The sequence below is a fragment of the Stenella coeruleoalba genome (genome assembly GCF_951394435.1).
Source record: "Stenella coeruleoalba genome assembly, chromosome: 2".
NCBI classification, from domain to species: domain Eukaryota; kingdom Metazoa; phylum Chordata; class Mammalia; order Artiodactyla; family Delphinidae; genus Stenella; species Stenella coeruleoalba.
In genome coordinates this window covers 86,871,350-86,885,446 of record NC_137147.1, presented here as the reverse complement: position 1 = coordinate 86,885,446, position 14,097 = coordinate 86,871,350, and the positions used below count along the sequence as shown (strand labels likewise).

Genomic DNA, 14,097 nt, shown 5'->3' with positions numbered 1-14,097 from the left:
TAAGAAAGCAAACAAAACAATACTTCATAGTTTTACAGATGTTTACAAGTGCAGTAAAAGTCGAAAAACATGTATGGAAATTGATACACACCAATCTCAGCACAGTAGTTACCTCTGGGGAAGAAGAGACAGGATTGAGATCTGGAGGGTATACAGGGAGGCTTCAGTTTATCAGTAATGTTTTATTTCTTTAACGATAACATCAATAACAGAAATATCTGAAACTAATGTGGCAAAATGTTACATTATCTTTGTGTGTTTTTTTTAAAGGGCACTGGATACTTGAGTATTCACTATGTTATTTTCTATCTTTTTCTGTATGTTTGGAATGTTTCTGAAACTAAAAAAGTTTAAAAATTAGTGATATAAATATGTAACTGCCTAACATCACAGGTGCCTAAAATATCCAGGTCAAGAAGGTAATGGGTTAAACTACAAGACTCCTGTAAAATCTTATGACTAGCTCCAAATCAACATTAAAAACAAACAAAACAGGGTCTTCCCTGGTGGCGCAGTGGTTGAGAGTCTGCCTGCCGATGCAGGGGACACGGGTTCGTGCCCAGGTCCGGGAGGATCCCACATGCCGCGTTGCGGCTGGGCCCGTGAACCATGGCCGCTAAGCCTGCGCGTCTGGGGCCTGTGCTCCACAGCGGGAGAGGCCGCAGCAGTGAGAGGCCCGCATACCGCAAAAAACAAAACAAAACCAAAACCCATTAAGGTTTAGCTCTATGGCTTTGGCAGCTGAGAAGCTGAAGCATCGTGCTAACCATAGGCGCATGCTATATACCCCTTGACTGTTTCAGAGCTGTATTTTAAGATAGTTCAGCACTGCTCTGCTATAGCTTCTAGTACAGTCTTGGCTATCGTAAACAAAACTGCTATTAACACATAAGGGTCTGTTTTTAAATTACAAGGATGGAAAAAAAAATACAAGGATGAACTGTTCTTCCCTCTACTTCCTCTGTGGGATTATTGCCTCTATAGTCATTAGGGACTCCACATACACACCAGAACTTGTACTGGCATTAAGAATTATGCCATAGATTATTTCAGGGAGAAAAGACAATACTCAGTAAAAGGAGTGACAAGGAGATAAAAATGTGTTTCTAATAATATAAAATAATCATGGTAATAACAACAGCAGCTAAGATTTATATAGCACAGGCTATATGCCAGGCACACTGTTCTTGGTGCTTTACATTTAAACCTCACATCCACCCTATGAGGTTGAAACTGTTATCCTCTTTCACTGATAAGGATAAGGGCAAATAAATGATCACATGCCTGTTAAAAGATAGAGCCAAGGGTCTGAATCCAGCAGTTTGACTCTAGAGACCATTGCCCCGCTGCTAAAGATATTCTGGTAATTCAACCATACACATTTACTGGGACCTTGCCATGTGCAAGGCATTACCATACTGAGAGCTCAAGGTACGAAGGTACAACATGGCTCTCCTTTGTGTTTGCATCTAACTAGACTCTATAGCTCAAAGTTTCTTTTCACCAGTGACTATATCAAAATAATTTTTATACTCAAAACACTTCTCTAAATAATTAAGGATAACTGTTATGAACAATGATTCTCAAAGCAAACACCAACAATTCAAAGAGGTTCAAAAATTAATCCAGAAGACTTCTGGTTTCTGGTTCTGCACACAAGGAGCTCAGAAGTTGCCACTCTATCTTAACAACAAGAAAAAAGCTAAACAGTCTGAAAAATCAACAACTCTCCTTGGGTCCATAAGAAAGAGTAGAACACAGGGCAAACTACTACCACCATGATTAGAGGGACAGGCAAATATGGGAGTCTTGGTTTACAAGAGACACTAATGAACAGAAACTGCCATAGAAGGCAGTGACAGGGTACCAAAACCTGAACTGTAACTAATTAATTGCCAGAGGCTCAGTATGGGCAACTCACAGTTAAAACTCTAGGGGGACCCAGTCACAGAGCGGGCTCCCTCAAAGCTGTGAAATTTATCTCCAGGAGCTCAACTAGGTTCCCACAGTAAATAGGGAGAAACATCCCCTCGGGCAGGGGGAGGGCAAAAGGAACCATTTTTGAAATACACCAAAGCACTCAGTTCTCTGTCTGCCCTCTGCAGAAACTAGCTGAACAGCGCCTAAACTGCTAGGGCGTTATCAGAGTCTAAGTGACCTGGGGAAGGGAAATACCCAACTCCAGCCCACTCTAGCCACCCTGTCTCACCTAAGGGGGGAGGAAAAAAACTGAAACACTTGTGAAGTTCAGAGTCCAGAGACACAGGCTTGCTAAAAGCCTGGGACCTAACATAGGACTACAGAATGCTTTCCCTCCCCAACACCTCACCACCACATTACTAAAGACCTATTTACAACAGTTTCTTTTCCCTGGTATATCATGTTAAGGTATCAAGGAAAAATTACAAGGCACACTGAAAGGCGAAAAATGCAATTTGAAAAGAGAGAGTAAGCTTCAGAACCACACACAGCAGAAATGTTGCAATTAAGAGACCAGGAATTTAAAACTGTAATTAATATGCTAAGAACTCTAATGGATAAAGCAGACAGCATGCAAGAATAGATAGGCAATATAAGGATAGAGACAGAAATCCTAGAAAGAATCAAAAAGCAATACTAGAGATCAAAAACACTGTAACAGAAATGAACAGTGCCTTTGATGGGTTTATTAGTAGACTGGAGAAGGCTGAGGAAAGAAGCTCTGAGCTAAAGGATATATCAATAGTATCCTCAAAAACTGAAAAGCAAAGAGGACAAAGACTGGAAAAAAACAGAACCAAATACCTAAGACAAGTACAAAAGGTGTAACATATGCATAATGAGAATGCCAGAAGGAGAAGAGAGAAAAGAACAGAAGAAATATTTGAAATCATAATGACTGAGAATTTCCCCAAATTAATGTCAAACCCCAAACTACAGATCAAGGAAGCTCAGGGAACACCAAGCAGGATAAATGCCAAAACAAACAAACAAAAACTAAACAAAAAAACTGCTCCACAGTATATCATTTTCAAATTACAGAAATCAAAGATAAAAAAAATTAATTCACTTGTACACTGTTGGCGGGAATGTAAATTGGTGCAGCCACTGTGGAAAACACTATGGAGGTTTCTCAAAAAACTAAAAACAGAGCTACCATATGATCCAACAATTCCACTCCAGGGTAAGTATCCAAAAGAAAAATACCACTAATTTGAAAAGATACACATACCCCAATGTTCCTAGCAGCATTATTTACAATTACCAGGATATGGAAGCAACCTAAGTGTCCATCAACAGATGAATGGATAAAGAAGATGTGGTATAGGCAATATAAGTACAGAGATAGAATAGAATACTACTCAGTCATAAAAAAGAGTGAACTTTTGCCATTTGTATCAACATGTATGGACTTGGAGGGAATTATGCTAAATGAAGTAAGTCAGAGAAAGACAAATACTATATGATATCACTTACATGTGGAATCTAAAATATACAACAAACTAGTGAATAAAACAAAAAAGAAGCAGACTTACAGATATAGAGAACAAACAAGTGGTTACCCGTGGGGACAGGGGAGAGGGGAGGAGCGATATAAGGGTGGGGGAAAAAAAGGGGTTATTATGGGATTATATGAAATCATGTGTGTGAAACTTTTGAAAATTGTGAAGCACTACAGAATTTAAAGAATCTTTCATTCAGTTAGAAAAAGTAAGCACAACGTAAAGAGAAAAATCAATCTAAAACTCGGTAAGCCTAGGACTAGAGTAAGTACTGCAAAAATTCAGAATACATAGTCCTTGCTTTCAACATTTCTTTAAATTTACATCTAAGCCAGTGGTTCTTAAACTTTAGCAAAGATCAAAATCACCTGGAGAGCCTGTTAAAACACAAACTGCTGGGCTATATCTCAAGAATTTCTGGGCTTCCCTGGTGGCGCAGTGGTTGAGAATCCGCCTGCTAATGCAGGGGACACGGGTTTGAGCCCTGGTCTGGGAAGATCCCACATGCCACGGAGCAACTAGGCCCGTGAGCCACAACTACTGAGCCTGCGTGTCTGGAGCCTGTGGTCTGCAACTAGAGAGGCCACGACAGTAAGAGGCCTGCGCATGGCGATGAAGAATGGCCCCCGCTCTCCGCAACTGGAGAAAGCCCTCACACAGAAACGAAGACCCAACACAGCCAAAAATAAATAAATAAATAAATTTATTAAAAAAAAAAAAAAAAAGAATTTCTTATGCAGCAGGTCTGGAATGGGACCTAAGAATTAGTGTTTCTAACAAGCTCCTGGGTAATGCTGATACTGCTAGTCCAAGGATCACACTTTAAGAATCACTGGATAATTTCATTGCCTTATAAACAAATCATGCTCATCCTTACTCTTTATTTTTAAACTCACGTTCTTCCTCTTGTCCCGACCTTTATTTCAAGGGAATATACTGTGAATTGGAAACTCAAAAGAATAGATACGAAAGAATTTGAGAAGATAAAAAAAACTATACAAATGAAAGGACTAATACTTTATGCATTTGGACCTCAGACACTCAGCAGTTTCAGCCACATACAATGAGCTATATAACCACAGAAGTGATCACAGAGATGGAAAAGGAACAAAAACAGCTAAGAAGGACCAAAGATGTGCTGTTTCTTCCTATTTTCCACCATAATATACTGCAGTCAGCAGGGAGGGGTACCTATGATAGCCAAGAAAAATAGAAAAAACTGAATGTGATTAGGATAGCAGCAGTGATACAGACCAAGTGGAAATGGACAAGAAGTAGACACATTAATGGAGAGAAAGATATACACTGAACAGAAGTAGCCATAAAACAAGGGAAAAAAGTGAATAAGCTATTTAAAGTGTCGGGTGATTAACTGAAAAGAAACGCCAAGTCCTAAAAACCTATATAACGGTATTACTATGCCATATTAAAGCACATCAACAACACAGCAATCTAGGAACATTTAGCCTGAAAGAAATAAGCCACACATACTTTTAGTAAACATAAGTAACTAACATAGCATAACTGTCATGAGAAATAACTCTGAGTCATCAAGAAAAAGTTCAAATATGTTTGACGCTTTTTTTCTTTATGCTTGACTCTTAAGGCAAAAACAAGTACTTTACACATTTTAGCAAAATTTTTCATAAAAATATATCCAAAACATTTATATCTTGGCAACTAATGGGGAGTTAGTTAACTGGAAATATCAATCATCCAGATATCTGTGACTCTTCTCAGGTGTTACTCAGAAAAACAATAGTCACATGATGGGCTTCCCTGGTGGTGCAGTGGTTAAGAATCCGCCTGCCAGTGCAGGGGACACGGGTTCGAGCCCTGGTCCGGGAAGATCCCACATGCCGTGGAGCAACTAAGCCCGTGCACCACAACTACTAAGCCTGCGCTCTAGACCCTGCGAGCCACAACTACTGAGCCCACATGCCACAACTACTAAAGCCTGCGTGCCTAGAGCCCATGCTCTGCAACAAGAGAAGCCACTGCAATAAGAAGTCCATGCACTGCAATGAAGAGTAGCCCCAACTTGCCACAACTAGAGAAAGCCCATGCGTGGCAACGAAGACCCAACGCAGCCAAAAATAAATAAATAAATTTTAAAAAAAACAAACAATAGAGTCACATGAAAAATAACATGATCACTTCAGTTAAATATTCTATTAACTTTTACTTACCAATGGGAAGATCTTCAGCTTTTGCAAGGTCATTCTCTTCTATTCCAGGCATTCCTGCATCACCACCTCGTTTGATTTGTTCTGACCAAGTAACAGTAACAAAAAATATAATTTTATATTTTTCATTACATAAATTGAAAATATTTGGAAGGAATGTAATAATCAGTTTGTAGAGCAATAGGCTATATCAAATGAATATCTTTATATCTTGCTTTGGACATAGTTGTAACTCTATAAACTTACTGTTTTTTCTTCTCTATTAAAGAATCCAAATTTGAAAAAGACACCTAATCATAATGGAAGTAAAATCAAACAATATTCTTTATGATTCAATAATCCACTTCAAAATGAGAAAAATAATAGTTTTTCTATTAACACAAACTATTAGAAACTATTTCTATTAGTTTTTCTATTAACACAAAATAATAGTAATACCTTTCCCATGTGGAATATGATTGCTTGAGGGTTCTTCATGCTTGTCTGCAGCATTCTCAGCAACTTTTGGAATGTTTTTAGGTACCGCATGATGGTTTATATCCAACTCATTTCCATCTTTTGATTCAAACTTGTGGGCCTCTTGCTGTTAGATTAAGATTTGGTAACAGTAAGTATTTTTCAGTTCAAAATGTGAAACTACTGAAACAACTATTAACTTAATATTCTGAAACAATTCATTTTTCTGAAATACATACCATGGGTCTAAATTCTAAACACTTAGAGATGTGGGATATATTATTTTCTGTTCAGTTTTTATACCTGATATGAATTCAGAGAATAAGTAATATTTTTTAAAAGTCTCTATCATAAATGGCCTCAAATTTTAGGCAGAGATAATTCCCTTTGGCTATGCTGATAATTCTCTTTGGTGATTCTGTGAGAAGACAGTCTTGCTGAGCACTGTAGGTTGCTGTGGAGGCCTACAGTTTGGCACAGTCTTGGGTGCTGTGGGCAGAGTGGATTCTGCATAGGCATATGTTGTAATCGAGTAGGATAGCAGAGAGCAGGAGGATGGCACACAGGTGTCCCCTCAAGTGTGACAGATGGCTACTGACATTGTCAGGCTTTTCCCCACGTAGAAACAGCAAGGGTAGAAAACAGGCAAACTTCTTCCCAGGTGCACTGGCCACTCAAGCATACGAAGGAATGGCAGAACAATGCACAAGTAGTGCTCCCTGTGACCTGCTTCAACTAACCATATCTCCTCCTTGGAAACTTGAATCTTCAGGTTTATGATTAGGTCTGACTCAATTCTGTGGGGGGCCAGTTTCCTCTTTTATATTGGTTGAGTTGCCTCAGTGGAAAACTGGGAGAGGCAAGGAGTCAAGTACACATGCTTGGGTTGCCATATTAATATTTAATGCATAATAATATTAACATTAAATGTTCTGTCAACTCTAAAGCATTATGCAGTGCAATCATTGGTAACATGATAAAAAACAATAGTACTAAAAAATCTGTAGAAAATCTAGAAAAATAGGAGGCAAATTGTAAGAATTTGTCACAATAAAGAAGAAAGGGTGCTTTGACAATCAGGTGTAGGTATACCAGTCTACCTGGCAGATAAAATCAACAACAAACATTTGCACTGTGTTTCATAGTTTACAAATTGTTTTCAAGTCTATCCTTTAGTGGAGATAAATGAACAGTTTTGGGAAAAACAAAATAAAACTGAGGCTTAAAGAAGTTTAAGCAGCTTGTTCAAGATTACAAAGCTAGAGAAGTGTGGAAAAGGGATTCAAACCACAGTCTTTCTCACTCCCACAGTTTTTGGGAACTTGGTAAGCGATAGCCAATTCTGAGAGCTTAATTGCTGATGAGTGAAACGATAAACTGAAATTTCTGAACATGCCAGTATGAAGGCCAAAGGTGAGAAAATCATTGAGGTACAACCTGAGCAGCCATCCTCCATCTCTGTGCATTTTTGCTATAATGCTACATCATAAGGCTACTTCCATAATATTCCACTGCTTTTTGATGTGGATAAAACAAACAATAATAAACAAAACTTAAAAGTCAACAAACTACTGGTCAAAAATACTTTTCCATTTAAAACAGTTAATAAAGATGTTGTCCCTTTGATGCATTATTAACAGCAATACCTTTACATGAATGGACGATATTAAATACTATTAACAAAATAAGATGGCTTCCTAAATGCAGTACTGTTGATTTGGTAAGGGGGCCACCTAATTGTTTTTTTGTTTTTTAATAAATTTATTTGTTTTTTTATTTTTGGCTGTGTTGGGTCTTTGTTGCTGCGCGAGGGCTTTTCTCTAGTTGCGGAGAGTGGGGGCTACTCTTCGTTGCGGTGCGTGGGCTTCTCATTACGGTGGCTTCTCTTGTTGCGGAGCGTGGGCTCTAGATGCGTGGGCTTCTTGTGGCACGTGGGCTCAGTAGTTATGGCTCACTGGCTCTAGAGTGCAGACTCAGTAGCTGTGGCACACAGGCTTAGTTGGTCCGTGGCATATGGGATCTTCCCAGACCAGGGCTCAAACCCATGTCCCCTGCACTGACAGGCGGATTCTTAACCACTGCGCCACCAGGGAAGTCCCCCTAATTGTTTTTTAAATAAACTTCTTACTCTGAAATAATTTAGATTTACAGAAAAGTAATTACCCATCTCCCAATTTCCCTAAGTGTTAACATCACATTAGCACAGCACATTTACAAAACTAAGAAACCAACATTAGTGCATTATTAACTAAACTCCAGACTTTACTTAGATTTCACCACTTTTTCCATTAAGACCTTTTTCTGTTCCAGGATCCAATCCAGGATACTACACTGCATTTATTTTATTTTATTTATTTATTTATTTAATTTTTTACTACATTGCATTTAAGTACTCAGGTCTTCTTAGTCTCCTCTGGTTTATAACCATTTATCTTTGTAGCATGAAAGCAAAAAACAAATGAGTGTGGCTGTGTTCTAATGTATTTGTAGACACTAAGATTTGAATTTCTTACAACTTTCCCATGTCATAAAATATTCTTTTGACTTTTTAACCATTTTTCAATGTAATGAGCATTTTTTGCTGATGGGCAGTTAAAAACAGGCAGGAGGCTGGATTTAGTTTGCTGACCCCCTCCCCAGAGTAATTTCCAAGACAGGAATGTACTTAGTTAAAAAAAAAAAAAAAAAACCTCAATACAACTTATGCTTGTTTCATATAGCTTACAATGGATTTGTTCCTATGAAAAACAACTCAAATTTCACAGAATCAACTAGTTATAGTAGTCGAAGAACAGAGAATGAGGAGTAGATTAGGCAGCTGGTATGTCACCCTACAAAGGAGAAATGCTCTTAAGCATCTCCATTCCTCCCCACCTTGCTCCATTTAGGGCAGGATAAGTGCAAAGAAGAACTGGAGTAGATATTAGCTAATTAATAATGTAAAAATAGCCTAATATAGAAGAGCAGAAAGGGAGAACTACACTTGGCAGGAAAAAGGAAAAAGCTTATATACGTGCTTCTTGGGAGAAGAGAAGAGCAAATTCATCCCATTATTTATATACCGGGCTTGTAATAACACAATTGCAACAGCAAGCCTCTTGTCCCCTTCCTTCCATGTTCTGCTATGCTCCTCTAACCATCCAGTGTCTCAATAATACCTTCTGGCTGCCCTCAATGCCACCTAGGTAGCTCACTCAGGCCTGCCATCTTCCAGCAATCTATCCCCATGTCTCTTCAAGGAAGACTGCAGATAGGCAGCAGCCATTCCACTTTATAGATTAAAAAGAATGATGCCCTCAATATCATGCTGCAAAATAGTGAAAGAGCAAAGAATGAAAACCTGGTTTCCTTAGCTTCTAGTCCTTTAGATGAGATGCTGCCAAAGACCAAGAAAAATACTTTTCACTATTCAATCTCTCTTAACTCTAAATCACAAGACTTTATACAAACCACAGCTAGTCAGATTAGATTATAGTGTATAAAAAAATGAATGTCCTAATGACTAGTAAACTTCAGACAAATTCCCTCCATTTCTAGCAGGACTTTCATAATATATATCAACTGGAATTGTATGAACTAAAAGAATTTGCCACCCCCAAAATATGAATCAAAATAGTGGCTTGTGTTTCATTTCTGTGTTTTAAGAAAGGAATTCAGAATAACAAAGACTGATAATTAAGGAAAAATTTTCTCAATTTTTTTCTATTTCTCAAAAGCATAAAATAGCAAATAGTTGATTTTCAAGTAAAATGATCATCCACTTTACAATCTAAGACATAAATAGCAAAAATTATTTTTAAAAGTCAGATAAAAGATATTTAGCTCAAAATTAGTTTTAAGAGTTGAGGTTATACTTTTGTAAATGTCTAATTTACTCAGCAGTAAAGCCACTGCAAGTCACTTTTAGAGGTAGGCAGGCTAAAATACTTAAAAATATAATGTTTTATAACAAAAATACAAATTTTAACTTCTAAATTTTAAGATTTATAACAAGAACATATTTTAAGTATTTTTAAAATTTACCTTTTGTTCCTGCAAAAACTGGTCTGCTAACTTTTTAATGTTTTCTTCATGCTGTGCTCTTAATTCCTTGATCTGTTGTCCACACTGAAAACTAAATTACAAGTCATTCTTTTAGACTATTATTTTGGATTGATTCTCAAAGATGTCTAGAAGTTGAAAACATACATTTATAAGGATAAAGCATTCAGTTAGCAGGGGAGTGGGTAGGGAAGGACAACGAGCAGACATAAAAATAGCTCACAGTCAAAATTCTTATAATATTTGAACCTTTAACAGAGGATAAAAATAATGATAAAACTAATTAAAAAACAGAAATTAGAAAGATGAAAATTTATTTTTATAAATTGCATTTATAAAGAAACAACTGTCAAAGTCAACTTCAATCATAGAAGAGAAAAACACTTTAGAAGAGAAAACTGTAAGAGCAATATATAGTAATAGATAAGAAAAGCTAGCATTATAAGAGTTGATAAGGAGTGGCAGCAGATGATTCATCAAATAGTTAGTACTTTCAACGCAATAATAAAAGCCTAAACCATAAGAAGAGCAACAATGGAAGAAACTAATAAAGAAGAGAGAATGCAACCAGCAAGAGAAAATGTAAAGGAACAAAACACATAAAGATTGTGAATTTCCACTGGATGAGTAGTCAAAGAATACAAATAGATCATTCATGCAAAAAGAAACAAAGAATACATACACAGAAAAATGTTATCGTCCACCATTTAAAATGCAAATTAAACTTCTTATATGTATATATAGTACTATCTTATTACTATGCTAGCAAAATTAAGTTAGAAATATAAAAGCCAATGTTGGTGGGGCTACAGGGAAACATTTACATTATAAATTAGTATAGTCATTTTACAAAGCAATCTTTCATATATGTGATAAGAGCAACAAGATCAATAAAACATTCCACCTCAGAAGTTCTATATTTGAGAATATAACCAGTGAAATAACGTAAGAGGGAGAAAATGCTTTTTGCACAAAGATTTTTATAGTTGATAGTCATAACAGTGAGAAAAGGAAAACTCCTACAATGGTCCAGCAGTTGGGAGAGATTAAACAAGCTTTGGTACACTAACATGCTGGAATAATATTTCTTTAATCCTAAAGATATATGTAAAATTACTGAATACTATTAGATTAAAATACATATATGAAAGTAGATGCATATTGATAACCTACAAGAGTAAGAAGTCAGAAATGGATAAACAGTTTAAAATACAGTGAATCTTTCTAATTTTTGGTGTGTAGACCCAAAAATACCTTTAACTGTAGAACTGATTTAATACACAATAAACCTTTTTAAAGAGTAATTCTAGAAAGGCCCCTAAGAGGTTTCCCAACCTCATCACCAACAGTGCAGAGGCATAAGCAAAGGGACTGAAGTGCAGAACAGGAGAAGCAGCTGGTGCTTAGTCCCTCAGCTATTCTGGGGATATCTTCCACTGCCAGCTTTATCTTCTGGACTGACCCTCAAAAAGAACCACAGAATCTTCTTTCAGTCTTTGCCACATCTCATTCAATAAAACTCAGACCTTGAAAGATTTTCTGTCTCACAACGAACTCTACTACATGGGTAGATTCAACATGCCTTATAAGAGATACTTTCATGTTGTTCAACATATCAAAATAAAAGAGTGATTTCAAAGAGGCATAGAAAGATAACAGAAAAGGAACTTAAAAGACCTAGTAAAATGAAAGAAGAGAAGAAAAACAAAAGCCAGAAAGGAAGAAATGAATTGAAAGCTGGACAAATATTCAAGATTCATAAATATTTGTTGCACGTAGCATCTTACCTCTCATATTCTAACCTCTTCACGAGGTAAGTACTGTTCTTCCTATAGTCCTGGAGCTGGTCTTCTTGTCGAAGAAACTCCTGACGAAGCTCAGCGAGTTGCTCTATCCACAGAAGGTAAAAATCAAAGGAATGAAGTTTACTTTACTGCTTCCCATTGAGAAGGTATGGGATTTTCAAAAATTATATACAGGAAGTTAAATTTATATAATTAGTACCACATTTAATTGCCTTTCACACACATGCATGGGCAATAAAACAAGATAGCCTCAGTGGTTTCACATAAATCAGAAATATTAAAAATATATACATCTTTCACATTAGGTAGACAATACGCTAAGTTGTAGAAATAGTACAAAAAGAACTATCTCTCTAAACTTTACTGCTTTATAAAAGTAGAGAAAAAATCATATTTTTTAGGTGTATTGGATATGGATACAGAATTCAATTCATTCTAAATCATACTTGATTCCCAAATTAGGTACCAATCATTTTAGATCTCATTTCTAGTTCTGCTACTGAGGTTTAAGGTCCACATATACCAAAATTCCATTTTCAAAGCTTATAACCTCCAGACTACAGATAAAAGTTTTAGCTGTAATGAATAACATGAAATTTCAAACTGGATAGTAAATTAAAAGCTGGACCAGATCCCCTTTGGGAACCTTTAATTCATCATCACTGGCCCCACATTTTCTAGTCACTCCCTCTTTATCTAACCCTACAAATAAAAGAAATTCAGCCAGAAAAGAGAAATGTCAGTTTCTTGGATAGAGGATTAAAAAATTAGCCAACAGCCTTAGAAGTTAAGCAAAAGTAGTAAAGAAAGTTTTAATTTTTATAAATGGGAACAGAGGTCTATTCTGTATAAGCAATAATGACTTATTAAGATTAAAGTATAATATCTAACCATAATGTACAATATTATAACTATAACATAACATCTACTTTTCATAGAGGGCTTACAGAAATAATCTTGTCACTTTAAAGGCACTCAAAAAATGCTTGTGATATAAGTTTTTAAAAAGCAGATATAAACATATATTTATAATATAAAATATATCCATGTAAAACAGATGAGAATAAAAATACATCAAAATGCTACCAGTGATTAATTACACTTAGTGGTGGGATTCTGAGCATATTTTTTTCTCTACTTTCTAAATTTTATTGTGGAATCATAACTATGGTGATGACAAAAAGTAAAAATGTTAAAGTCACATGAACATTTGTTGAAGTATATAAAGTTTAATAATATGCATAATAACAGCTATTGTATAGTATTAATAATCAAATATGAAAAGTAAATGATTTACATAAAGTGCTTATAGGTAGTAAATATGCTTGCCTATTCAAGCCACATTTTTATTATTATTTTTAAAATTTATTTTTTTAAATTTATTTATTTATTTATTTACGGCTGTGTTGGGTCTTCGTTGCTGCGCATGGTCTTTCTCTAGTTGTGGCGAGTGGGAGCTACTCTTTGTTGCGGTGCACGGGCTTCTCACTGCGGTGGCGTCTCTTGTTGTGGAGCATGGGCTCTAGGCACATGAGCTTCAGTAGCTGTGGCATGTGGGCTCAGTAGTTGTGGCACACGGGCCCTAGAGCACAGGCTCAGTAGTTGTGGTGCATGGGCTTAATTGCTCTGCGGCATGTGGGATCTTCCCAGACCAGGGCTCAAACCCATGTCCCCTGCATTGGCAGGCGGATTCTTAACCACTGCGCCACCAGGGAAGCCCTATTATTTTTACTTTAATTGAGATATAACATTGTGTAAGTTCAAGGTGTACAACATGTTGATTTGATTCACTCACGTATTGTGAAATGATTACCATCATAGCATTAGCCAACATGTCCACCATCTCACATAATTACCACTTTTTTTGTGGTGAGAACATTTAAGATCTACTGTCTTAGCAACTTTCAAGTATATAATACAGTGTTGTTAACTATAATCACCATTCTGTATATAGATCACCAAAACTTATTCATCTTATAACAGTTTGTACCCTTTGACCAACATCTCATTTTCCCCACACACCTCCCAGCCACCTCCCAGTAGAATGGTAGCCACCATTCTACTCTCTGTGTCTATGAGTTTAGTCAAGTCACATTTTAAATTTCTCTTCTTACTCTATTAATTCTC

The 14,097-nt window shown here is 36.5% G+C and overlaps 1 protein-coding gene across 2 annotated transcripts in view; it reads right to left on the bottom strand.

Moving 5' to 3' along the window:
• The window catches only part of GOLM2 (golgi membrane protein 2), a 113,188-nt gene that overhangs the window by 50,141 nt on the left and 48,950 nt on the right, over positions 1-14,097 (bottom strand). For both annotated transcript variants that reach the window (XM_079915130.1, XM_079915131.1), the window contains exons 3-6: positions 11,953-12,055; positions 10,148-10,238; positions 6,107-6,251; positions 5,672-5,752 (exon numbers count right to left, since the gene is read on the bottom strand). In XM_079915130.1, the coding sequence (XP_079771256.1) occupies positions 5,672-5,752; positions 6,107-6,251; positions 10,148-10,238; positions 11,953-12,055 (420 nt within the window). The remainder of the gene's footprint in view (positions 1-5,671; positions 5,753-6,106; positions 6,252-10,147; positions 10,239-11,952; positions 12,056-14,097) is intronic.